Source organism: Dermacentor albipictus, chromosome 6, assembly GCF_038994185.2.
Source record: "Dermacentor albipictus isolate Rhodes 1998 colony chromosome 6, USDA_Dalb.pri_finalv2, whole genome shotgun sequence".
Classification (NCBI taxonomy): Eukaryota; Metazoa; Arthropoda; class Arachnida; order Ixodida; family Ixodidae; genus Dermacentor; species Dermacentor albipictus.
Window position 1 is genome coordinate 105,542,282 of NC_091826.1, and position 27,405 is coordinate 105,569,686.

Sequence of the window (27,405 nt, forward strand, 5' to 3'; positions counted from 1 at the left end):
CCCACGGTCCTGCTAAAAGAAGGAGCTCAGTTCCAATGGGGACCATCGCAGGACATAGCCTTTCGGACCCTCAAACAACAGCTGACACAGAATCATGTTCTATGCGACTTCCATGAAGGTTGGGCGACAGAAGCGCACACCGATGCAGGTCAGATTGTCGTAGGAGCAGTCTAGATTCAACGTGACTCGGACGCACGTGAGCCCGTCGTCGCCCACGCCAGCCGTAAACTCTCGGACGCAGAGTGCCATCACCAGTCGAACGAACTGGAGCGCCTGATGGTCGTTTGAAGCGTAGACGAGAAGTTTCGTCGCTATGTTTGGCCGACAATTCATGATTGTAATGGATTATAGTACCACCATTGCATGGACGTTTAAAAAACAATACCTCAAATTCAAGCTTGCACGATGGATCGTTCGTCTACAAGACTGCACTTACGAGATCCCTCGTCGTGCAGGCGTACAAAACCAGGTTTAGGAAGCTCTATCGCGAAACCCAACCGACGAAGGCTCCCCACGGAACCGAGAAGGCTGAATCATGTTTTCCCGGAAAGACCTTTCGAATGCCCAACGAGTCGACAAAGATTAGGTGTCCCTTACGAGTTCTCGTACGGATACGGGACGTAATGCCAAGTTTGTTTTACACGGAGGTACACTGTACCGTCACCACTGGGCCTACGGAAGACGAACTCCACCTTCTGGTCATTCCTAGCTTCTAGAGCTCAAGTATTTTGCTCATTATCCACGACACACCCGAAGCGGCCACGTCGGCCATTGAGCTACACTGCGCAAGGCAAAAGAACGCTTTTGGTTTCCGAAACTGGATAAAAGTGTGAGTTTGTCTGTTGCCAGCTGTGAGGTGCGCCAACAACACAAACAGCGACCCGGGTGTCAATCTGGGTTCCTTACACCCATTACGCCCCCTGAGGCAATTATTCACACTGTGGGAAAAGATCATATCAGGCCTTTAGCAACAACGGCAGTGGGTAGCCGATATATTATAGTCACTGTAGACTACTAGATAACTACTAATACTACTAATAGACTATTACTAATAGACTAATAATAATAATAATAATAATAATAATAATAAACTACTAGTAGACTACTACTAATAGATGTCACTGCCGTGCCTTCGCTTGCTGCCAGCTATGTCATAATATTCCTACGGGCCCGCTTCGAAGGGAAACACAGCTTGTCTAAGAAGCTCATCTCCGACAGGTCGACTACTATTCGTAGCCGTGAGCTCCGTACTCATCTACTACTAGCGATAGTTGAGCATCACCACCCACAATCGAACGGTCTGTTGGAGCAGACCATCCGAGCTCGACTCGCGTCGCATTGTACAAACAACAGGCCAGGTAAAGCCGAATGGGATGAGCACCTTTTTAAGCGGCTGCAAGCGCAATTAGCACGGATTTGCAGATTTCTACAAGAACAGCCCCATACGAGATTGTGTACGGCCAGCTACCAAAACTACGCGCTAAATACGGCTGGGACACGCCTGTAAAAGACGCTTCTCCGCAACGTCCAGCAGAGGCGCGAAAGAAGAATGTAGAAGCCCAACGGGCGTAATAACGGCACTACAACCGCCGCCGCAGTCTGGCAACGCAATACAATATCGGCAATGAAGTGTGAGTGCAAAGAAATGCACCATCCAGTTCAAACAACTTGTGCGCAAAGTACGAGTCACCCTTTATTGTTAACGAACGCCTGAGCGAGAACACTTGGCATGTGCGCTCTTCGGCTTCTGACTCGCGCACAGACAAAAAAAAAGCGGAATAGCATTTCAATTAATGTGTCGCGTATTAAGAGCTGCGTCCGTCAACAAATTTAATGTGGCGCCAATGTGTTTATCTTTCAGGGGTGCACACACCAGTCGCAGCGCGGCCGAGTGTAATGACGAAGAACAACGCAGGAGCTCGGTGCTGGGTCTTCAAAATAGCGCCAAAATAGCGGGCGTCGTCTTTTGACCGATGACGCCGCCGATACCATATATGGAAACAAAGCAATGCATGAGCGGAGGTCTGTCTGCAGCGGCTGCTGTGAATCGCGCCTACGCGTCACCCCCGCGCTGCATCTCGCAATCTCCCGATTAGCGAGGCAATAGCGCCCCACTTGGCTCCGTTAGCAACGAGCCACACGAGACAGGTCGTCCGCGCAGGCCAATATATCGCGAAATGAACACAAGCAAAGAGCGTGCGTGCACGTGTGCGTGTGTGTGCGTGTGTGTGTAGATTTTAAAATGTATGTTTTTCAAAGGTGCGTCAAACCAACACCCCAAAGTACATTACACTAACAACCGCGCTATTTCAACAGCTATCCCCCCCTCAACCAGATAACTTTTTTTTCCAAAATGATCTGGGCTCCTGCTGCCTAACTACAATTTACCCTTCGCGTCGATGTACAATCGCCCAATTTTTTAACCTGAACGCGCGAGCATCGACCGGCCAGTCGATAAGCGCCGTATAACGGAGTACAGCGGCGAAGTGTGCGAGAATACGCCTGGCAGAGGGAAGCTGCATTGGACTGTGCATTGCGCGCACGCGCGTATTCTCGCACACTTCGCCGCTGTACTCCGTTATACGGCGCTTATCGACTGGCCGGTCGATGCTCGCGCGTTCAGGTTAAAAAATTGGGCGATTGTACGTGGCATGAAATATTTTCCTCTGAAATGAAAGTGAACGAGGAGGAATGTTCTTAGTGAATAAAGGGTGGGGAATGGGCGTGTGAGAGACAGCCAACGCTGAGAGCGAATGAAGCGTGTAATGGGGCATAAACGAACATAATTAACAAATGCATGCGGAAGTGACTGACATTCACTCCGACACCTATAATAGCACTCGCGCAAATGATAGCGCGAACGTGTCATAACCGTGCATTCCCTTGTCGCACTCTGAGGCAAATAGCGCAGCTTTTTACCCACAACTACTTGTAGAAATGCTACCGTCCGTGAATGCTGCTGGCTGATACTCATAGGGCTAGTTGAAGTATTTACGTAAAGGTACACATGAAAGCTGACGGCAGGACTGCCGCCGTAGTAGCTTAACAGTAAATTGCACGACACTTAATTCGGTATATGTGGCTACGGCTTCCAGCAGTCACTGCGCCTACTTTAACTTACTCCGTTAATTCCGTATATCTTTTCCTTGGCTTGTAAGTCTGCGTCATAAGGTCTTGATTGATAAAATGAATGGAGCTTCTTCGCCTCCACCGCCCTCCGTTTAACTTTTGTCTTATATCATATTTAACTACGCAGAATCTATATATTGTAGGAAATATACTATTCGTTCATTAAATAATATTTAACAAAAAATGTGATATGCCCAAATTTCTCAGAGGTTCGAACGCAAGCAATCACGAGACGCTTCATTTCCATTGCGTATTTACGTCCCAGAGCGTAAATACGCACGAAAATGATCGTTCTTTGGATCTGGACGTTTGGCGCTCATCTACCCGCACGCTTCTACATCATTGCTTAGGGGGCCCTCCCCCTCCCCCCCCCAAAAACGTTAGAAAGCTTAACACGAGCATCATTGTCACGATCATTTTTAGCCCTACATTGCATCTTCAGAGTAAGGCTATATCATTCACTTCCAGCGACCTTCAATTATATGCCTCCGTGCGTAAACCCGCTCTGTACAATACCTGGACATTTCCTCGGCTCATCACCCGCTACAATCTTCTGCCTCAATCAACTGCGCTTCTCTTCCCTTCGCACTCCATTCGGCTTGCCTGATGGTCTTCGGATCTACGCATTGCATGGCCTCCAACGCTTCTTCCAGTTAAACTCAACTCTAACGCTAGCCGCATTCGCTGCCGTTATAAATAATTTCGCCATCGGCTAGTTACACAACCTTCAATTTATCATTTCCAGTTTCGTGTTTACGATGCGGTGCTCTTATGGTTTATCGCTTCTCAAAGCTAGTCAAGTTTGCGGGCCACGAGCTAGGCGCAGGCGCAGTACTGAAGAAGTGGCTCTTTCCAGCAACACCGCTACAGATTGGCTGAAATTCAAGACATCTTGTGCGGTCCTACTTGACACCACTATATCGTGAGGTGTGGTTCCGAACCTCTAGGAAGGCCTCGAAAGACACGTTCCCCGAGGCCGAGACGAGCGCACCCCTGCTGGGGTGGACGTGCGTGAAGATGATGAAGTCGCACAGCCCCTCCTTCACGGGAAACATGGTCACGCTGAGGCCGCTGCGTCCGATGGTGCACACCGTGTAGCCGTAGCCGATGGAAGCTGCGCACGTGCAATAAGGCCGGTGAACGTACTTTGCCAATGTCACGGTACTCCTCAGTATGTTTTTTTTTTTACTTGCTTAGTGCGACTTCCATTACTACGAACGGTAGTTATCAGCTGGGAAACGGATTCATCCTGCTATACTTTTCTTCCACCCTCTGTGGTTCAAGGATGCACGTCATGAAACCCAACTAGAAATAAGTAGTTGAAATAAGTAGTGGCGTTCGCCAACACTCTCAATCCTAGAGCTAACGCCCTCCTACTATTTTACCCCCCGACACTCCCCTCCCCGTTATCGCAACCCGACTGAGTGGAGAACTGCGGACGACTAGTCGATATGTTTCACCTGTCGCCGCATTGGCCATGTCACCCGATACTGTCGCAACTCGTGGCCCTCAACACCTCGCACGCTGACCAACCTGAGCCGTTTTGATGCAAATACCCGCCATATTTCGCCCACCGGCAAGTTTAACAGGTCCGACAACTCTGCTCGGAACACGTGGTACAGCCGCTAACCATCACCGCGCGGACACCAGCCTCGTTCACTGCAAACACGTCGCCCATCTTCCCATTCACCGCAGCCACATCGCCTTTCATCCCCTGTGGCTTTGGCCGCACCCCTTCGGAAAACTAGGAAATGCAGGCCTCGGAGGTGGTGCTGCACTGCCGACTACTGCAGCAAATCCTCTGTTTGTGCCCACAAGGAGAAGCTTAATTGACGTTAATATAGACGGCGTACCTTTCCAAGCACTCGTCGGCACTGAAGTACACGTATCTGTGATCAGTGTTAGCCTACGTAGAAATTTAAAGAAAGTCCTCAGCCCAGCAGCTGCCCGAGTGCTTTGTGTGGCCGACGGCGGCGGGCTGGTTATACTGGGAATGTGTACTGCGCGCATAAGTATAGCCGGCCGCCCTACTTCTGTTCTCTTTGCTGTGATCGACAAATGCCCTCATGACGTTATCCTTGGATTGGTCTTTTTATCCACTCATTCTGCTCTCATCGACTGCGCAACCGGCATTCTTCAGTTAGAACTGGCTCAATTCGACGATGCTCCGAGTACCACCTCACCGCACTTGTGCTCGCTTCAAGATGTGAGTCTGTCACCCGAGGCAGTTACGTCACTTTGATCGCTCAGCCACGTGTTCCTGACGATGAATATGTCCTTCGCCTCATCATCGACGTACTTATGAACCCGAACGCTGCTCTTCCGCATACGTTGGTCACGGTTACTAATAACGACGTCGTTCTACCGCTTCTGAATTTCAGCCTGTGCCCTCAAGCGCTTCCGGCCAGCATGGTCTTGGCCAGCGTTTCTAGTGGTTGCGAAATTGAGATAGAGAGTCTGAATACTGAGAGTGGTTTATTAGCACCAATTGCAGCTGACAGCTCTGGTTCCTTAATGAATGACTTCGCGAAAATGATTGCTCCTGACCTCAACTCTGCACAGGCCACAGACATACGACTCCTGCTTGAATCGTACAGTGACATCTTTGATATCGGTGAGAGGCCATTAGGTCAAACAACTGTTCTTCGCCACAGTATAAACACTCGAGACACGAATCCTATTCGTCGGCGTCCCTATCGTGTATCGCATGCTGAACGTCGAGTCATCCAATCAGAAGTGGACAAAATGCTCCGCAAAGGGGTCATCGAGCCATCAGTGAGCCCTAGGGCTTCGCCTGTCGTCCTTGTGAAAAATAAAGATGGTACCTGGCACTTTTGCGCCGAGTATCGCCACTTAAAGTTACCCGTAAAGATGTCTGCCCACTACCACGCATCGATGACGCCTTGGACTGCTTGCACGGAGCTAAATACTTGAACGAAAAAACCAGTCAAAAACACAAAGGACTAGAGGAGAGGTTCACACCACAACGACTGGACTATCAACTGAAGTTTATAAACCTCAGTTGATAGTCCAGTCGTTGTGGTGTGAACCTCTCCTCTTGTCCTTTGTGTTTTTGACTGGTTTTTTCGATCAAGTATGTACCAACTGGCCCAGATTTCAACCCTTCTGCTAAATACTTCTCGTCCATCGATCTTCAATCCGGCTACTGGCAGATTTCCGTTGATGAAATTGACCGCGAAAAGACGGCCTTCATCACGCCGGATGGCTTATGTTTTATTTTTTTTATTTATTTTCAATACTGCTGCTCTCAAGAGAGAGCATAGCACGATGGCAATACAATATGTGAAAGGTTTACAAAACAATCAAATATGTAAACAAATGTAGGATATAAGAGGTTACAGTAACGCATTACAACAACATATACTAGTTACATGAATACAGACAGTGAACATCACTGTAGTGTTTAACAATATTGATACAATAAACAATTTTAAAAAAATCTAGTTTTTGTTGCCTTCAATATTATTAGCGAATTCCGAGAACGATTTAGTGTTCGTGATGATGGGTGTAGTTGGTTCAATTTTCTTATGAGAAGCGGAAAGAAAGAATGTGTAAATGTTTCGTTACTTTAGGAATATTCAATTAATTCGCATGCCTTTGACGTGTAGATCGAGTGCCGGAAAACGAAGTGTATTTGGATGAGTCTATTTTGAGATTGTTGTGAAGTATCTGGAATAAAAATTTGAGGCAAGCTTCTTTCGCTCTATCTGCTAGCGTTTCTAGATTAGATGAGGTAAGAAGGTTAGAGGGTGAATCTGTGCGCCTGTACCTCCAGTGTATATCAGTTCAAAGTCATGCCCTTTGGCCTATGCAATGCTCCTGCGACATTTGAACGTATGATGGACTCTCTTCTGCGGGGCTACAAATGGACCACCTGTCCTTGTTACCTTGACGACGTTATTGTTTTTTCTCCAACGTTCGGCAGCCACCTTACCCGACTCGCTGCAAGTCTTGCGGTCTTCCGAAAAGCCGGCCTTCAACTGAACTCCACGAAATGTCAGTTCGGGCACCGTCAGATCAGCTTGTTGGGACACCTCGTTGACGTATCCGGTGTACAACCAGATCCGGAAAAAGTTCGCGCCGTACGCATTTTCCCTGTGCCACGTTCCGCTTCTGACGTGCGCTGCTTAGTCGGCCTGTATTTTTACTTTCGTCGTTTCGTCAAAAACTTCACCGACATTGCTTGGCCTTGGACAGATCTTTGAAAGTGGAAACACGCCATTCTCATGGGGCCCGGAGCAAGCTCACGCGCTCGCCGCTGTCATCGGATGTCTGACCACCCATCCCATACTTGCCCACTTTGATCCGTCTGCACCCACCGAAGTCCGCACTGACGCAAGCAGCTATGCCATCGGCGCTATTCTCGCCCAATATCACAATAGTACCGAGTGCGTCATCGCTTACGCCAGCCACCTGATGCGGGAATGTTTTGCTTTAGTTTGGGCTGTCGCCAAGTTCCGGCCATATTTGTACGGCCGCACGTTTTCGGTCATCGCAGACCACCATGCACTTTGCTGGCTATCTTCCCTACGGAACCCGACTGGACGGCTTGATCGCTGGGCTTTGCCGCTCCAGGAATTTTCATTTAGCGTCCATTACAAGACTGGACGCCTCCACAAGGACGCTGACTGCCTCTCGCGTCACCTCGTAGATACCCCCGATCCTGTTGCACATGATCCGGTGACCTACGTGATTGCTTTGACTGACGTGACCGACATGCGCGCTGAACAACAATGTGACGCATCCTTGCAGTCCATCATCGCCGAAGCGTAATCTGGCAGCACCTACGGCACGTACCACATGTTCGTGCTGCATCGCGGCATCATCTACCGCCGCAACATCTACCCTGACGGCCCCGAGTTGCTCCTCATCCTTCCTCGCCACCTGCGACCCGTCGTTCTCGCACAATTCCACGATGCACCGACGGCGGGACACCTTGGAATTTTGCGTACATACGACCGCGTACAACGCCGGTTCTTCTGGCCGGGTCTCTGTCGCTCTGTGCGTCGTTATGTCGCAACTTGCGAATTGTGTCAGCACCGGAAGAAACCTCCCCTGGCACCTGTCGGACGACTCCATCCCATTGAAGTTCCCTCGGAACCGTTCTTTCGTGTAGGCCTTGACCTGCTAAGCCCTTTTCCGACAACGACTAGAGGGAACAAGTGGATCGCCGTCGCTGCTGATCACGCGACACGCTACGCGATAACAAAGGCCTTGCCGACTAGTTGCACAACTGAGGTCGCTGATTTTCTCATCCACGACGTCATTCTCCACCTACCTCGATAGATACAGACCGCGGCCGCTCGTTCTTATCTTGAGTTGTCGACGACCTCCTCCGCTCTTGTGCCACTGAGTACAAGCTGTCCACCGCGTACCGCCCACCAACGAACGGTCTCACGGAACGTCTCAATCGAACAATCACAGAGATGCTGTCGATGTACGTCTCCAACGATCACCGCGACTGGGACGCCACGCTGGCTTACGTGGCGTTCGCGTATAACTCGTCCCGACATGGCCACGGCAGGATATTCACCCTTCTGTCTTTTGTAAGGTCACGACGCCACACTCCCGTTTGACACCATCCTCCCTTCTGTGCAACCTGTTGCAACTGAGTACCTTCGTGAAGTCGTCGATCCCGCTCACATGGCCCGTCAAGTCGCCCCATCTCGTTTATTAGCCTCGCAGCCTACACAAAAAGAGCGTTATGACCGGTGCCATCGCGATGTTAAGTTCGCACCAGGTGCTTGGGTGCTGCTCTGGTCACTATGCCGTCGGCTTCGCCTCTCCCAAATCTTCTGTCTCACTACACGGGGCCTTATAACGTCAAGTTAACGACGTAAACTACTAGATTTCACTGCTACACTTTGATGCATCCTCAAGTCAGACGCCTGTTGACGTCGTGCACGTTTCTCGGCTGAAGCTATACTTCGCTCGCAATTCTTCGCCTGCCATGCGCCGTGACAGCTCTTCGCCACCCGGGGGTCCTGTTACGGAAGGATAAGGAAGAGAGAGGATGAAGAAGATCGGAGACGCCAGCTGCTGCGTGTTGTTGGTGCTCAGTCATCTTGTCTACGCTGACTCATCGTGTATATATTGTAAATACAGTCTTTATATATCCTAACATCCCCATAACAATATTGTCACGTTGTAGTGACGATGAAGAAAGCAGTGAAACTGACGAAACTAGCGTTTTATTGGGCGGACCTGTGCTCTCAAAAACAGGCTACGCTCAAAGCACAACGATAGCGGCGAACACAGCCGGCGATCTTAGAAAATATGATCAGCGGGTCCAGCACGTGGGCTTTTATACATCAGTCATCAAAGGTTCCAGAGTAATCGCTGGTACCCCCGTGTCTTCCAGAAACTAATACGCTATTCGCGTAGCGCATACATGAAATCAGAACACACAAGGTTCGGTGACAACAGACAGCTAATAGAACCATCGATAATACTCGGGAGGCTTCCGATACATGAAGGTGCGTCCCGCGCTGTGCAATAACATCTGTTAGGCGGTTAGAAGCAACCACCCGAAAAAGATAAATTAGCTTACGTGTCAATGCCCCCTCTCAAACAGCATCGTCCTGGTGTTAAACACAGAAGAAAAAAACAAACAGGACACTTATAAATAAAGTAAGAAAACAAGAAAAAACAAAGTCCAAATTTACACACTAAGGAAAAAGGAAGTCCTAAGTTCAGCTATGCAAAGTCCCAAAATTCGTTAGTGCTGGTAGAACGGCTTAAGCCGCACAACATGAACTATTTCAGGTCATGAGCGGCGCCGCTGTGATAGCGAAATGCCGTCTGGCACGACCTCATATTCGAGTGCGCCAATGCACCGGATGATCTCGTAGGGTTCGAAATAGCGGCGTAAAGTTTTTCACTGAGTCCTTGTCCAGACCCAAACACGGTCGCCTCGCTGGCATTCCACGTAGTGTCTTCGAAGATTGTAGTGTTGGCCGTCCTCAGCTGGTTCCTGATGCGCAGGCGGAAGAGCTGCCGGTCTTCTTCGGCGTGCTGGAGATAGGTGACGATGACGGCATTTTCATCGTCGGTGACGTGCGGCAGTATGGCGTCGAGAGTAGTCGTATAGTTCTTTCCGCAAATCAGCTTGAACAGCGTGATCTGTGTTGTTTCTTGCCATGTTCTAAGCAAAGGTTACGTGCGGCACGACGGTATCCTACGTATTGTGTTCGACTTCAACGTACGTTGCTAGCATGTCGGCGAGAGTCTTGTTCAGCCGCTCCGTAAGACCATTCGTCTGTGGTTGGTAGGCAGTTGTCCTCCTGTGGCTTGTCCGGCTGTATTGCAGAGTGGCTTCGGTGAGCTCTGCTGTAAACTCCGTTCCTCTGCCGGTGATTACGACTTCTGGAGCACCATTTAGCAGCAGGATGCTCTCGGCAAAGAATTTCGCCACTTCTGCTGGACTACCATTTGGCAATGTTTTCGCTTCACCGAACAACCTGAAGCAGTCATTCATCAGGATGATCCACTTATTTCCGGATGTTGACGTCGGGAATGATTCCAACAAGTCCATCTCGATCTGCTGAAATGGTCGGCAATGATGCTCGATCGGCTGTAGTAATCCTGCTGGCCTTGTCGGTGGCGTCTTCCGTCGCTGACAGCCGACGCATGTCTTGACGTAACGGGCGACGCCAGTGGTAAGCCGTAGCCAGTAATACTTTTCCTGTATCCTCGATAGCGTCCGGGAAAATCTGAGGCGCCTGTCGTTCGGATCGTCATGTAGGGCGGGCAGTACTTCTGGACACAGGGCTGAGGGAACAACAACGAGATAGTTGGCACCGACTGGTGAGAAGTTCTTTACGAGTTGGTTGTGCTGAAGTGAGAACGAAGACAATGTTCGCTTAAATGCCCTAGGGACAACGTCGGTGTTCCCTTCCAAATACTTGACGAGGCTTTTTAGCTCCAGGTTTGCTCGTTGCGGTTAAGCGAAGTCTTCCGCGCTTATTATTCCAATGAATGCGTCATCATCATCATCATATTGTGGCGGCGGGTCACTGGGGCCATGTGATATGCAACCGGCATCCGAGTGTTTTCGTCCGGACTTGTATATTATAGTGACTTTACACTATTGCACTATGAGGCTCCAGCCATCCTGAAGGGTCTTTTAAATTCGCTAGCCAACACAACGCGTGATGTTCGCAGACTATTTTGAGCGGCCTGCCAACGGTAAGGGCGCATTTTCGCTGTAGCCCAAATGATGGCGAGACATTCCTTTTCGGCAGTTGAATAATTGCCTTCCGCTTTTGACAGCGACCGGCTAGCGTAAGCTATCACCCGTTTAAATCTGTGTTTCCTCTGAACTAGGACGGCACGAAGACCTATACTGGCCTCACTGTGGGCTTCTGTATTGGCTTCCTCGTCGAAGTGCGCAAGTACCGGTGGCGACTGCATGCGTCGTTTGAGTTCCTGAAATGCGTCGATCTGAGTAGTTTCCCCACTTCAACACGACATCCCATTTAGTCAGATGTGGCAGCGGCTCAGCGATGCGTGAACATTCCTTTACAAAGCGCCTGTAGTAGGCACACATGCCAAGGAATTTACGCACTGCCTTCTTGTCGATGGGTTGCTGAACTTTGCGACGGCAGCTGTCTTATGCGCGTAAGAGCGGACTCCAGATTTGCTGATGTGGTTGCTTAAAAACAGAAGCGAAGCGAAATTCTTCCAGCTTCAGAATGAATGACTTGATGGCCTTTAGTACTGCCGCAGTCCGCCTAAAGTGATCGTTGAAATTTCATGCGAAAACGACGACGTCATCCAAGTAAACAAGAAAGGTCTGCCACTTCAATCCTGCTAAACCGTGTCCATCACACGCTGGAACATTGCAGCCGCCGGGCACAGTCCGAATGGCAGGACCTTGAACTCATAGAGGCCATCTGGTGTGATGAAGGCGGTGTTTTCGCGATCTGTCTCGTCGACTTCTATTTACCATTAGTCCATCTTGAGATACATCGACGAGAAGTATTTAGCGTTGCAGAGCCGATCCAATCCGTCATCTTTCCGTGGGAGGGCGTATACGTCCTTCTTCATGATCTTGTTCAGCCGACGATAATCGACGCAGAAACGTATGGTTACGACTTTTTCTTCAAGGCTACAGGAGATGCCCACGGGCTATTCGACGGCTGGAAGATATCGTCGCGCAGCAGTTCATCGACATGCTTCCTAATAGCTTCACGTTCTCGCTTCGAAACTCTGTAAGAGCTCCGGCAGAGTGGTCGAGCGCACTCTTAGATCATGTGATGCTCTGCAACTGGTGCTTGTCGAATCCTCGATGACGTTGAAAAGCTGTCTTTGTCTTTGTCTTTGAAAAGCTGTCGGATAAGGGTCCTGAACTGTTGCTGCTTTCTCATGGGTGACTTGGATTTACTTTAACTATGGTCGTGAGGGTAGATGCGGCAGAATCTTACAAGACAGACTCATTGCTGGTTTCCACAATTACCTATGTGTATGCCATCGCCGTGCCCTTGATGTGCCTGAACTCCTGGCTGAAGTTTGTCAGAATCACTTTCGCTTTCCGTCCGTGAAATCGAGTGAACCGTCTTGCGACGCAAAATCAACCATGCGTCGAGCCTATCGCTTATCAGAGACGACGACGCTTCCTTTCCATGAGCCACCGCCAGAGATGCTGACGCACTGTGAAGCCGATGCCTAGAGCCGCGGCCGCTCACCTCTCCACGGTCCGCGCGCACGGTTCTTCCACACGAGCCGCAATTGACAGCGCTACAATAGGACAGCGGATGAGCGCAGTCAGGTGGTCTTGTTTTCTGTTTCGCGGGTGGTGAAAAAATTCACCAAGCAGCACGCACGTCGCCACAAAAAATTGTATCGCTCGTTACTGAACCTCCTCTACAACGCAACGAAATGCGCTTGGCCCTACAGTAAATGTTAAAAATCTTGCATATTTAATCTTAGTTAATCAAGTAATTAAGCGGAATATAATATCATATATCATCTGAATGTGTTTGGCGTTATTTTAAATCGCAAGTAAACTCACGTACATCTGTTTGCTCTCTTGAAAACGTAAAAAATATTTCGATAGCAGAGCTTGTCAACGTCCCCCCCCCTTTTTTTCTTCTTCTTCTTCTTACGTCTGGTTTCGCACAGTTTAAAAAGACTGAAAACCAGTTAGCCCGATCTCATGCTCTACTTCAGTTAACAATGCCTGGAAGACAGGTGGCGAAAAAGGAAGAGAAAGAAACGCAGCGTAGCAGACTTTCTATATTGAACAATGCAGCATCGTGAATGAAGTTATTAGAAAGTTTTCATTCAGAAGAAACTGAAGGTTCAAGTGTAACATCAGGAATTCTTGACGAGGACGTGAACTGAAAGGCGGACAACGAAAAGCTTTTGTCCTTTACTGCTCCTCGGCTCATGTCTTCACTCAAAAGTCAGTTTTAAATTTTCAGTTGATCAAAGCCAACTAACTCAAACTTAACATTCTTAATGTGGCACAAGATATAGTTAAAAGAACACAAACAGAAATTATTAAATCAAGTTTGATACAATAGTTAGGCTTGTTTAATGACAAATTCGTCATTTAAACTAGAACAAAAGTTTTGTAAGCCAGAAAGTTACGAAATATGAATACCGTATTGGCCCCACATGTTTTGTACTAGGCGGTATCTATTGTGTGACTTCACCACTGGTTGATTCGCAGAGAGCGGCAGAGAGAAGGGTCACGTGTGGATTACGTCAGCTAGTTTGTTTTAGTGTGGGTGATTCAAATTTAGCGCATCACGTGACACCGTGGGGGCGCTCTTTTATTTTGTGGGATAATCTAAGCAAGACATAATGTTACGCGGATGAGAGTAGCCAAAACGGACACAACATTGTATTTACAAGATATATACAGCGAGAGACGGCTGCAGGCTAGATGGCAGCTAGAACTACAACACGAGCACTACTCTGATCGTCGTCTTCCCGTCTTTCCGGCGCGTTCTTCCATGCTCGGCAGAATGCGTGCTTCAGTGCTCGGGAATAGCGCGTAACATAGAACCGCCGCCGGCGAGAGCCCCATCTCGGCGCCTAAGGAGCAGGTGGATCGCGTCCGGCAAATAATGCTTAAGTCGGGAGACATGCACGATATCAGTGGCGGACGCGGCAGATGATCGACTATCCAATGGAGCTATCTCGCACATGGCGTCAGTGACCTGGCGTAGGACCTTGTAAGGCCCGGAGTACCAGGAAAGAAGCTTTGAGGACAAGCCAACGCGGCGGCAAGGCATCCAGAGGAGGACCAAAGAACCCAAAGGGTAGTTAACGACACTGTGATGGCGATCGTAGCGGGCCTTTTGGCACAGCTGGGAGGCATAAAGACGACCCCTTGCAATCTGGCGAGCCGTTGCAGCCAGAGAAGCTGCATCGCGGGCGTAGTCTGTAACAGGGTGCACAGGTGATAGTAAAAGAGTCTCGAATGGCAATTTGACATAGCGGCCAAACAAGAGATAAAAGGGGGATAGCCAGCAGTGTCATGGCGTGACGAGTTATAGGCAAATGTCACATAAGGTAAGGTGCTGTGCCAATCAGGGTGGGCTGAGGAAACGTACACGGAGAGCATTGTGGTCAGCGTGTGGTTGAGGCGCTCGGTAAGCCCCTTGGTTTGTGAATGGTAGGCAGCGGTTGGCTTATGACGTATGGAACACGAACGGAGAATGTCGTCGACGACTTTGGACAGAAATGAGCGACCATGGTCCGTCAGCAGCTGTTGAGGAGCGCCGTGGTGAAGAATAACGTCGTAATGGATAAATTCCGCAACTTCAGTGGCACAGCTTCCCGGCAGTGCCCGCGTGATAGCGTATCGTGTCACGCAGTCCGTAGCTACGGCACTGCACTTGTTCCTGCAGTCAGAGATGTCGGGAATGGCCCGACGAGATCGGGCCGACGCGGTAGAACGGGACATCGCGAATGTCTATGGGTTGAAGAGACTTACAAGAGGCAACGTTTCAGCGCACAGAGCAGTGGAGGCCTAGCCAGAAGAACCGACGCCGAACACCATCGTACGTGCGAGTTGATCCGAGATGTTCAGCGGTTGGGGCGTCATGAAGCTGTTCGAGAACAGTGAAACGGAGTGTTTCGGGAACAAGTAGAAGCTATGGGCTATCGGAGCTGGTGTTGCGTCTGTATAAGATTCCGTCACGAACCAAAAATAATTGCAGCGACGGGACAGAGTGATGAGAGCGGAGACGGTGGATAATTGACCGCAAATTGGCATCGCGGAGCTGTTCGCTGCGTATGTCGGTTAAATCGGATATCGCGAAGACAGAGGCGTCCGAATCGTGTGCTGACAAGTCGGGAGGACCCACTGGATGACGGGATGGATAGTCAGTCCGCATCCTGGTGCAGTCTGTGAGACTTGTGACATCAAAGCTGCACTCTTGCAGTTTCATTGTCCAGCGACGAAGTCGTCCAGTCGGATCTTTGAGGGAAGAAAACCAGCAAACTGCATGCTGGTCTGTGATGACCGAAAAGGTGTGGCCGAACAGGTATGGTCAAAACTTGCTGACAGCACAAACTAGTGCGAGGCACTCACGCTCAGTGATCGAAAATTTGCACTCTGAAAAGAAAAGAAGGCAACTGGCATAGGTGATGACGTGGTTACGTCCTTGTTGCTGCAAGGTAAGAACAGCGCCGATGCCATGTCCACTGGCGTCGGTGCGAAGTTCAGTGGTGGTTGACGGGTCAAAATGGGACAACATGGGTGGTGACGTAAGTAAAGTTGTGAGCGTGTGAAGCGCAGTGGCCTGTTCAGGACCCCGAGAAAATGACGTTTCCTTCTTCAAGAGTTGCGTGAGTGGACGGGCAACGTCGGCGAAGTTCTTGACAAAACATCGAAAGCAGGAGCACAAGCCGACAATGCTTCGTACGCCTTTAGTGGAACGTGGCATATGGAAGTCTTTGACAACGCGAATTTTTTCTAGCTCAGGTTGCACGCCTTCAGCACTCACAAAGTGACCAAGCGCAGTGATATCGCGGCGGCGAAACGCCATTTGGCAGAGTTGAGCTGAAGGCCTGCATGTCAGAAAACTTCTAGAACTGCCGACAGCAGCTTAGATGGCTTTCAAATGTCGATGCGAAGGCGATGACATCGTCAAGGTAACAATATATAACGAAATTATGTAAAATTGCAAAAGAACACAAGAAATAAGTTTATAGCTCTGTAACTTGGCAATAAAAATGGATGTAACAACTCTGTTAACCTAATTATTACTTTTTACGGACAATATTGATGTATCCTACATTGATCTAGGAAATATTACTTGTGTTTATGTGCGACTTCTGCGAAACCAACGTAAACATTTTTATAATTTTTAGTAAGTTCCGAAATACTGTAGCAAATTTGTCCCTTCTCTAATCTCTAACAGATGAACCAATATCTGGTTTACAATATCTGGTTTCGGTACAAATTAAGTGATTTGCAATTTTTGCCCTGTCTTCCTTTAAGCTACTGATTTCGGATGATTTGTGTGTACTACTTGAGATTCTAAATACAATGTGTGTGCGTGTGTACGTGTGTGTGTGTGTGTGTGGTGCGCGTGTGTGTGTGTGTGTGTGCGCGCGCGTATGTGTGTGTGTGTGTGTGTGTGTGTGTGTGTGTGTGTGTGTGTGTGTCTGTGTGTGTGTGTGTCAAGGTTGCAAAGATTGTTTCACTCACGGGGGCGCGTCGTTGTCGTCGTTGTCGTTGTGGTCGTCGTCTCTTCCAAGGTTGCAGGTTTTATTGCAGACAACATGGAAATTGGACCGACAAAAGGATATAAAGTGAGCTTTCACTAATATTGAAACAGGAGTTGCAACAGCAACCTGCTAGTATAACAAGCCGATTTGTTGCAAAGTGTCAGGTTACTTCTACCTGCAGGCGTAGTGAATATGATCTGTTTCGTAGTTTAATGCTCACATAATGGGATGTTTCAAACGGTCCGATTTCAGCAGTGGTATATTCCTCTAACACTGGAGCGCCAGAGTGATATAGGGATCTTACAGTATAAAAAAGCAGGAAAAAGAACCTTGAGCAAAAATTATTCGCTGCGCCTTCGTCACAAGGCAAAGTAGCAGTAGTAGTAATTGTTTGTTTTATTGCACCAATTGTAGAAAGAAAGAAGTACAAGAAAACTTCTGCTGATTGCAATTTTAGCATCGCGGCTGACAGCTGAAAAGCGGCTAGCAGAAAGCGATGAAGGTTCGCGAGTAAAACATAGGCAGTCAGGACAGTGGAGAGAATAGATGGTAGGTTACAAAGAGGCTATGTAGGCGTTTGTACAGTCAGCCACTCCAAAAAAAGCAAGGTGACAAAGAACACAAGCCAAAGTGATTTGCGAAGCTTAAGTGCGACGGGCCCCACCATGCCGACCGCTCATCGCCTTTGACGTCGGGCTATGGTGAACGTACGCCTGCGTTTTGCGCATCGATGCCTTGATTCAGAATTCATTCGTCGAAAGAAAGTGGCCACCATGCCGCGGAATTCAGCCCCTGACTGCGAGTTCAGCCTCAGCATCTGCCTGCGGGAACGACTGAGTCCCTATACATAGACGGTTCTTCCACAGCGCTTCTTGTGTACGCTCGGCTGATGTTCTTCCCAACCCGTTAGCACTGTTGTTGCGTAAGATAACCTAGTCTTGGCCTCCAGTACAAAAGCGAGTATTGTACTCTACAACGAAGTCAACGTCCATTGCTTGCGCACAATCATCTGCCTTCCTTCACTTATTTCCAGATACTTTAGGACAGTTGGTGAAATCAGGTAAACAAGCCACGCCAGTGCTAGCAATGACACGGTAACGAAATTGCCAGATTGTTTCGCACTTCGTCATGTTTACGCTGCTACCATATTAAGGCGGAACTTTTAAGCGCAAAACTGTCATCGCGCAGCTACTCCAAGGATAGTTGCGCCATAATAAACTAAGTTTCGGAACTAGAACGTTGCTACTAAGCTTATGAAGACCCCTACCTTTCGTCTTGCTTAAGATGCCACGCTCAAAGGTACAAGAAAACGAATAGCGGCAGGCGAACAAGTCTTATGACGAGCTGGAACGGGAGACTTCCGAGTCACACCTGCTGTTTCAGCTGTACACCTGACTTTAGGTATTCCTTCGTAGGACAGAAGGTGCACAAGCGCCACCATAGCCTTTTTTTGTTTAGTTCTTGACAAGACAGCATGATTTATCCGAAAAGGTGTCGGCACGGTATTTCTCGAATTCATTAAAAGGGCGCCACAGATACGCCATACATACGGTATATGGCTGTAATAAACTCTGCATTCAAAGTGGTGCTTGCTCGTCCCATAGATGGCGTCTTCAACCTCAAGAGGTAAAATCAAGTTGCTTAATGGAACAAATTAACTTCTTTTGCGTCTTTTTGGGGACTTCTTGTGGAAAGTAAGCATGATGATAGCTGGAAAAGATGGCAGTAAAAGTGTATCAATTAAGCTAGCTTTAGCTGCTATCGCTGTCAAAATCTGATGTCTGAGATTTCGGTACGCACCCTGTGACTAGGACTGATACTGGGTTTTATGGCTGCAGCTCCTCTAGTCCTAGGAACAGTTCAAGATCGCTATCGCATACAGTAAGCGTTTTTCAAAACCTTAAGGTTCAGGGCGTTGCCATATGAGACAAACTAGCACCATTTTGCACGCTAAAATGTTCACTGTGTAAAAAAGCACGTGTTATTCCAGTGTGCGCACCAGTCGACTGGTACCAGTCATACCATGTCTATGCTTGGTCTTGGGGGGGTCTTTTCCGTACACGAACAGCGGCGACGTGGTGGAGTCGCCATTCCTGTCTTGGGCCCCGGCGGATGCTGCGACTATGGGCGCGCGCTCGGGTTCAGTCGGTTGTCACTCATCGCCATCAGTCGGCGTATAAATCTATAGGATAGTGTTTCTCATTACCGCACGGAGAAGCCGTCGGCGTCACGGTAAACATCTACGTATGGTTGAATTACACAATTCCGAAGCAGAGCATTACAGCCTTACTGTACATCTAGTAGAGAAACGAGAAGTGTACAATCATTGCATTCTACCGGTGCTACTATATGGTGCAAAAAAAAGCTTGGAGGTTAACACAGAAGCTCGAGAGCGAGTTATCGGACGGCGCGAAGAGCGATGGAACGAAAAATGTCAGACATAACTTTAAACGTTAGGAAGAGAGCGGTGTGAATTAGAGAACAAACAGATATAGCCTATATTTTTGTTAACATTAGGGGAAGAAAATTCACAGTTTCGCCAAACCGGCGAAGCAATGAATGCGACAGCAACGTGTTGAAATATTACATGAAGCGCAAAACTCCTAAGTGTAGTGGTCGTACGAATTGAAGTAAACGTAAACTGGCTAAGTAAAAACGATCTCTTGTGCTAGGGTCCTCTGTATGAACCATATAGGCCACCTGACAATTGCATCTATTCGTGTTAAGAAATTTCAACGTCTATCTTAGCAAATTTACCACCCCTTTTCCGTATTGTGATATGTTTCAAACCTCTTTCGTGGAGGTAGTGCACTACCTCCATTCCGGAGGTAGTGCACAACCGTGGCAATGAAATTACATCATTTTAAGCTTGGAGCTCAGTTATTGTTGCGCACAAAGTCTGGCAAGATTGAAGACGAAAGGCATGTGCTGTCGATGTTTTGTTTCAGAAACATTGTTCGTGGGCAGCCATTCTCGAAATTCTGACCGATAATGTTGTCGAGAATATAGGACCTGGTGCGAGAAAATTTAGTGACACAATGGTGTGGCAATATAACCCGCATATAGCGCATATAATACAGCAAGGCAGTATAGCATAGATATACCTCAATATAAGCGGTACCTCGTGGCGATGCCGACAACGACGGCATGAATTGGTTTCGAGTGTTCATATAGTTGCTATTGCAATAAAAAAAATGAAGCTCAGCAAGTCATGTGATGCACAGGGTAGATAACAGGTGGGCCAGTAGAGTTACATAATGGGTGCCAAGGGAAAGGAATCGCATATAGTCGAGGACGGCAGGAAACTAGGCGGGGTGTTGAAATCAGGAAATCTGCGAGCGTTAGTTCGAACCAGCTAGCCCAAGACAGATGTAATCGGAGATCGCAGGAAACGATGTTCGCCCTGCACTGAGCTCATGCTGACGATGAAGGACAGAGAAACATGGCAGTGATAAAATTAGCTTAGGGCATGGCTGTATATTGGATTGAGCAGGCACAATGCATTACATGATACAAACCAGCCTTTTCAACACTCACTGGTCCAATATTACGAAGACCCCATCAACAAACACGCGCTCCTATTACGAGTCTAATGCGACCTGTCAGCGTGGACATCAAACGGTTAAACATGGAGTGTAGGAATTAAACGAAGCAGAAGGCTCTGACGTCATTTCAAATAGACCTTAAAGGGACACTAAAGAGGAAGATTATTTGAGCTTTATTAGTAAATTACCCTTCTGCAATGCCGAAAGAAAAGCCACCTTTACGTGAACAGAAGGCTTGATAAGCCAGAAAAGGCGCATTAACAGAATGCGGGTGGCTACGCAGTGTTGAAATTCCTGTGTGCGTGTGTGTGCGTGCGTGCATGCGCGTGCGTGCGTGCGCGCGCAATAATGCAGCTATTACCTTCAGCAGGCCCTTCGTCTGCCTGAAGGCGCGTACCATCCTGTAATTGTCCAGGGCGGGCGTTCGAAGAATATGCGCTTTTGTTAATAGGCGACATGTCAGGCATAAAAAGAAGCAAGACGCCCGCCGGAAGCTTTTTTTTTTTTTTGAGGAGGTGCAGCTGGTACACGCTGGTACCGCGGACTGACCTCAGCAGCTGACGCCGCGGACGAGCGTAGCCCTCCCCACCTCGCGACACCCTGCGCCCCCCCCCCCCCTCCCGGAAGCGCAGATGAGATCGCCCATGCGGCTGCAGTTGCCGTGGCTGCAACTCAGGCCCTCTCTCATCCGCTCCTCCTCCACTTTCTTCCTCGTGCGCTCATCTTTCATCTGACGCTGCGCTCCGCGTTCGCTCGGTTAAGGCCGATCCACACGACGGACCAAATTGCTCTTTTGGACCGCGGTCCGCACATCACGTGATAGGAAGTCACCAGTTCCTGCGTACCGCCGTTGGCCCGCGCAAGACCGCGGCCCTCGCGGTCCAACAAATCGCCGAGGCTTTTCCTGCTTTCGTTTTGGCGGCGGACCGCATGCAAACCGCAGCGATTTTGGCTTAGCCAACGAATGTTGTCCGGCAACAGAGTGTCGTCAGCCAAATCCAATCTAGTTTTCGGCTCAGCAAAAGCCAGTCTCAAGCCAGTAGTTTCATGTCCGCCGTTCCGACTACACGTGCGTGCAGCAGACATATTTTTTAAACACCGTGTCCTCTTGGAGTGACGAGGTCTTTTCATTTTGTATACCTCGTTGAGCAGTTCCCGGCTTTGTGGGACTCGAGCCGGAATGATAACAATGATAACACTCTGGCCGAGAGTGTAGCTGGTTGGTCTGCTCTGCTGTCTGCTATGCGGTCCGCCGTGTGGATGTGCTCTGCGCCGGACCGGACCGCGCCGGGCCGTGACGTCGCATCACGTGACCGAGCGGCCCGCAGACTTGGTCCGTCGTGTGGATCGGCCTTTATGAGGTACAACGCCGCGGACGCTCAAAGTAGGAACGGGCGCCTAAGAGCTGCGCTGTCAAATAGCCACGCGGAACAAAACGCTTATCGTCATTGTAGCCGAAAACATATTTCCGATATGTTTGTATCCCTGCTAGTCGGTTTCGGTAGTGTCCCACGATTTAGATCTTTCGACTTCCCAATAATCTTTAAGTCTCACTGTGGTATAGCTCATTATTTTAAACCTATATTACCGTTTCTTACAAATTTTGAACTTTATTACGCAGAACGGGAAGACCAAAAACAAGAAAAGAAAGCATAGAAAACTTAGCTTTTTCATCCGCGAAAAGAAATCATACAAGCTGCACAGCCAGGTCCAGGCAAAATTTTGATGACGCACGGGAAGTTGCAACCCAAAAGCCATTCTACAGAGCAGTCAACCGAAATACTTTTTGAAGATAACTTATCAATAGTGAAATTAGAACAAAATACCATTTTGCGAGGTGATGGTGCGAGGATGTTACGTATTGACCTGGCAGCATGGGTTCTAGCTCGCTGCTTTTACCAGCGTTGATATGAGACATTCCTGTCATTCCTGGATTCTGGCACTGTTTAAGCCAGACGTAAAAAGGAATGAAGAAAAAACCAACACAGGCGCCAACTATCAAGTGAAAGGTCCTAGAGTTGCGAAAATAAGGAAGACGCAAATCTTATCTAAACATTTTCCGGGAAAGACGGCACTAAATAGTCAATGATGGACACATTCAAACACTCCTTAAATATATCTGCTTATATAGGCGCCACAATTCCTTTTCACGCAGGTTAATCAAAATTATCGGGTTACATTTCGGTTACATATTCGGTTACATTTAGGGTTATAATTATCTGGTTTTACGCTGCAAAACCACGACATACTTTTGACGCATGCTGTAGTAGGAGACACAAGAGTAATTTTGGCCACCTTGGGTAGCGTGCACCCATTGGACGGTACGCGGCGGCCGTTCTTGCGTTTCGCCCCCAACGGAATGGGGCCGCCGTGGCAGGGATAGCCACTACGCCACCACGGCGGGTAGAAAATTCGAGGCCTGACTAACGTAAGTGCTACCGCTGTGATGGATGTGCCATGCCTCGACCACAAGGAGCACACTTTCGTTACAGAACTGCACTGACAGCACGTTTTGGTGCACACTTACCATCACGGTAGCGTAACGAAAGATGAAGCCGTGTTCTACCGGTCGGCGAACGTTGACGGTCAAATAATAACCTGTTGATGCAACGGTTTACCAACCCGGACAACTTTCAATCGTTCCGCGCTAACCTCTCACACGCCGAAGCTGACGCATGATGTGGTGTTTACACGAAAGGTCTAATTTCTTCTCATCTCCTTTGTTTGTTATTTGTTCTTCCTAATTTTTTTATTTCTTGCTGGATGCTTTCATAAAGGGGTGGGGGGATTCGCCTACTGTGCTACCCGCAGGAGTTTCTTGGTACGAGTGGGACCTGGAAGCGACGGCTGTGACGTCATTTAATCTCGCTGTGAGTGTGGCTCCTCCTGCAAAAGAGGGACGCACAGGATTTCGTTCGAATTATCGGCTGTTTTCGTGACTTACAATGGTGTAGTGATTCGCAGGAACAATCGCCACAGGCTAACTACACGTGCCACACTTCGAGGTAAAAAAAAAACACCTCAGGCGAGTAACCTACACAAACCGCAAACTGTCCATATACGCACACTGCAGCACATGGTAAAATGGTGCGTCATTGATGTCCTTGTTCTTGTTTGTTTGTTTGTTTTTGTCATTTCGGTCACACATGCAGTGTGTCTATAATAGGCGTGTGCAGTCTGTCAAACACTTGCAGTCGGATGTGCCTGAAGACTTTCTCAAGAACTCACACGCTACCGTCACACCTTGACTTTCGGGCAGGCTCCGTTCGCACAAACAGAGACAAGAGCTGCGATGTTCCTTTGTGCTTCTTTTTTTCTTTTTTTCCGCATACAACCAGCGAGGTTGTTCGTGCAACTGAGGCGCACACTTACAAGTATTGACGGCGACGTACGCGATGAGTACCAAAAAGAGCGACAGCAGAGCGGCCGCTGCGATCCCGTAGTAATACATCTTGGCGCCCTCCTGCCTGGGAAAGTAAGATAAGATTAGTCAAAGGAACAGCAAATAAATGGTTGCGCGCAGCGTGCCTCTGACCCGCATTGTTGGGTCGTCCTGTTAAAGCGAGTTATTGTGCGAAAACTATGAGGACAAATAAAGGTACATTGCACACGCACTGATCACCGTGCGTGCCCACGGTGATCAGTGAGACAAGTTTACTCAGAGGAACAGCAAATAAATGGTTACGCGGAGCGTGCCTCTGACCCGCATTGTTGGGTCGTCCGGTTAAAGCGAGTTGTGCGAAAATTATGAGGACACATAAAGATACCTTGCACACGCACTGATCACCGTACATGCCCACGGTGATCAGTGAGACAAGTTTACTCAGAGGAACAGCAAATAAATGGTTACGCGGAGCGTGCCTCTGACCCGCATTGTTGGGTCGTCCGGTTAAAGCGAGTTGTGCGAAAATTATGAGGACACATAAAGATACCTTGCACACGCACTGATAACCGTGCGTGCCCACGGTGATCAGTGAGATAAGTTTAGACAGAGGAACAGCAAATAGATGGTTACGCGGAGCATGCCTCTGACCCGCATTGTTGGGTCGTCCTGTTAAAGCGAGTTATTGTGCGAAAATTATGAGGATACATAAAGATACATTGCACACGCACTGATCACCATGCGTGCCCATGGTGATCAGTTAGAAAGGTGTAGTCAAAGGAACAGCAAATAAATGGTTACGCAGAGCATGCCTCTGACCCGCATTGTTGGGTCGTCCTGTTAAAGCGAGTTATTGTGCGAAAATTGTGAGGACACATAAAGATACCTTGCACACGCACTGATCACCGTGCGTGCCCACGGTGATCAGTGAGACAAGTTTACTCAGAGGAACAGCAAATAAATGGTTACGCGGAGCGTGCCTCTGACCCGCATTGTTGGGTCGTCCGGTTAAAGCGAGTTGTGCGAAAATTATGAGGACACATAAAGATGCATTGCAGACGCACTGATCACCGTGCGTGCCCACGGCGATCAGTGAGATAAGTTTAGTCAGAGGAACATCAAATAAATGGTTACGCGGAGCATGCCTCTGACCCGTATTGTTGGGTCGTCCTGTTAAAGCGAGTTATTGTGCGAAAATTATGAGGACACATAAAGATACATTGCACACGCACTGATCACCGTGCGTGCCCACGGTGATCAGTGAGATAAGTTTAGTCAGAGGAACATCAAATAAATGGTTACGCGGAGCGTGCCTCTGACCCGCATTGTTGGGTCGTCCTGTTAAAGCGAGTTATTGTGCGAAAATTATGAGGACACATAAAGATACATTGCACACGCACTGATCACCGTGCGTGCCCACGGTGATCAGTGAGATAAGTTTAGTCAGAGGAACAGCAAATAAATGGTTACGCGGAGCATGCCTCTGACCCGTATTGTTCGGTCGTCCTGTTAAAGCGATTTATTGTGCGAAAATTATGAGGAGACATAAAGATACATTGCACACGCACTAATCACCGTGCGTGCCCACGATGATCAGTGAGATAAGTTTAGTCAGAGGAACAGCAAATAAATGGTTACGCGGAGCGTGCCTCTGACCCGCATTGTTGGGTCGTCCTGTTAAAGCGAGTTATTGTGCGAAAATTATGAGGACACATAAAGATACCTTGCACACGCACTGATCACCGTGCGTGACCACGGTGATCAGTGAGATAAGTTTAGTCAAAGGAACAGCAAATAAATGGTTACGCGGAGCATGCCTCTGACCCGTATTGTTCGGTCGTCCTGTTAAAGCGAGTTATTGTGCGAAAATTATGAGGACACATACAGATACATTGCACACGCACTGATCACTGTGCGTGCCCACGGTGATCAGTGAGATAAGTTTAGTCAGAGGAACAGCAAATAAATGGTTACGCGGAGCATGCCTCTGACCCGTATTGTTGGGTCGTCCTGTTAAAGTGAGTTATTGTGCGAAAATTATGAGGACACATAAAGATACATTGCACACGCACTGATCACCGTGCGTGCCCGCGGTGATCAGTGAGATAAGTTTAGTCAGAGGAACAGCAAATAAATGGTTACGCGGAGCGTGCCTCTGACCCGCATTGTTGGATCGTCCTGTTAAAGCGAGTTATTGTGCGAAAATCATGAGGACACGTAAAGATACATTGCACACGCACTGATCACCGTGCGTGCCCACGGTGATCAGTGAGATATGTTTAGTCAGAGGAACAGCAAATAAATGGTTACGCGGAGCGTGCCTTTGATCCGCATTGTTGGGTCGTCCTGTTAAAGCGAGTTATTGTGCGAAAATTATGATGACACATAAAGATACATTGCACACGCACTGATCAACGTGCGTGCCCATGGTGATCAGTGTCATAAGTTTATTCAGAGGAACAGCAAATAAATGGTTACGCGCAGCGTGTCTCTGACCCGCATTGTTGGGTCGTCCTGTTAAAGCGAGTTATTGTGCGAAAATAATGAGGACACATAAAGATACATTGCACACGCGCTGATCACCATGCGTGCCCACGGTGATCAGTGAGATAAGTTTAGTCAGAGGAACAGCAAATAAATGGTTACGCGGAGCGTGCCTCTGACCCTCATTGGTGTGTCGTGCTGTTAAAGCGACTTATTGTGCGAAAATTATGAGGACACACAAAGATACATTGCACAAGCACTAATCACCGTGCGTGCCCACGGTAATCAGTGAGATAAGTTTACTCAGAGGAACAGCAAATAAATGGTTACGCGCAGCGTGCCTCTGACCCGCATTGTTGGGTCGTCCTGTTAAAGCGAGTTATTGTGCGAAAATAATGAGGACACATAAAGATACATTGCACACGCACTGATCACCGTGCGTGCCCACGGTGATCAGTGAGATAAGTTAGTCAGAGGAACAGCAAATAAATGGTTACGCGGAGCGTGCCTCTGACCCGCATTGGTGTGTCGTGCTGTTAAAGCGAGTTATTGTGCGAAAATTATGAGGACACACAAAGATACATTGCACAAGCACTAATCACCGTGCGTGCCCACGGTAATCAGTGAGATAAGTTTAGTCAGAGGAACAGCAAATAAATGGTTACGCGGAGCGTGCCTCTGACCCGCATTGTTGGGTCGTCCTGTTAAAGCGAGTTATTGTGCGAAAATTATGAGGACACATAAAGATACATTGCACACGCACTGATCACCGTGCGTGCCCGCTGACCAATGAGTCCTCTGGACTCCTCCCCCCTCCCCCAATGTGGTTTTTACGCTCTTATTGGCCTTAATCCGACCTGCTACTCCACAAATGAAAGGAGACACACGCATCAGTGCTGGAATTTTGTGAATTTTTTGCGCGTCAGTTACATCGGCCATGATGTTAAAAATAGTTCGTCATCATCGCCATAAACCTGATTTATGTACACTGCAGGACGAAGGCCTCAACCAGCGATCTTCACTTACCTTTGACTTACGCTTGTCTTATGCCTGACAATTTGCTAATTTCAGCCCGCCGCCTAATTCTCCGCCATCCTGGACTGTACTTTCCTTCTCTTGACAGCCATTGTATACATGGCGTAGACCCCTGGGTAT

General features: G+C 48.5%; 1 protein-coding gene across 1 annotated transcript in view; it reads right to left on the reverse strand.

The window, feature by feature from the left end:
• Window positions 1-23,845, reverse strand: part of LOC135904999 (uncharacterized) — a 64,260-nt gene extending 40,415 nt beyond the window's left edge. The window contains exons 1-4 of the mRNA XM_065435998.1: window positions 23,757-23,845; window positions 18,862-18,960; window positions 16,820-16,861; window positions 4,071-4,243 (exon numbers count right to left, since the gene is read on the reverse strand). Coding sequence (XP_065292070.1) covers window positions 4,071-4,243; window positions 16,820-16,861; window positions 18,862-18,960; window positions 23,757-23,835 — 393 coding nt within the window. The 5' untranslated portion in view covers window positions 23,836-23,845. The remainder of the gene's footprint in view (window positions 1-4,070; window positions 4,244-16,819; window positions 16,862-18,861; window positions 18,961-23,756) is intronic.
• Between the last annotated feature and the right edge of the window lie 3,560 nt (window positions 23,846-27,405).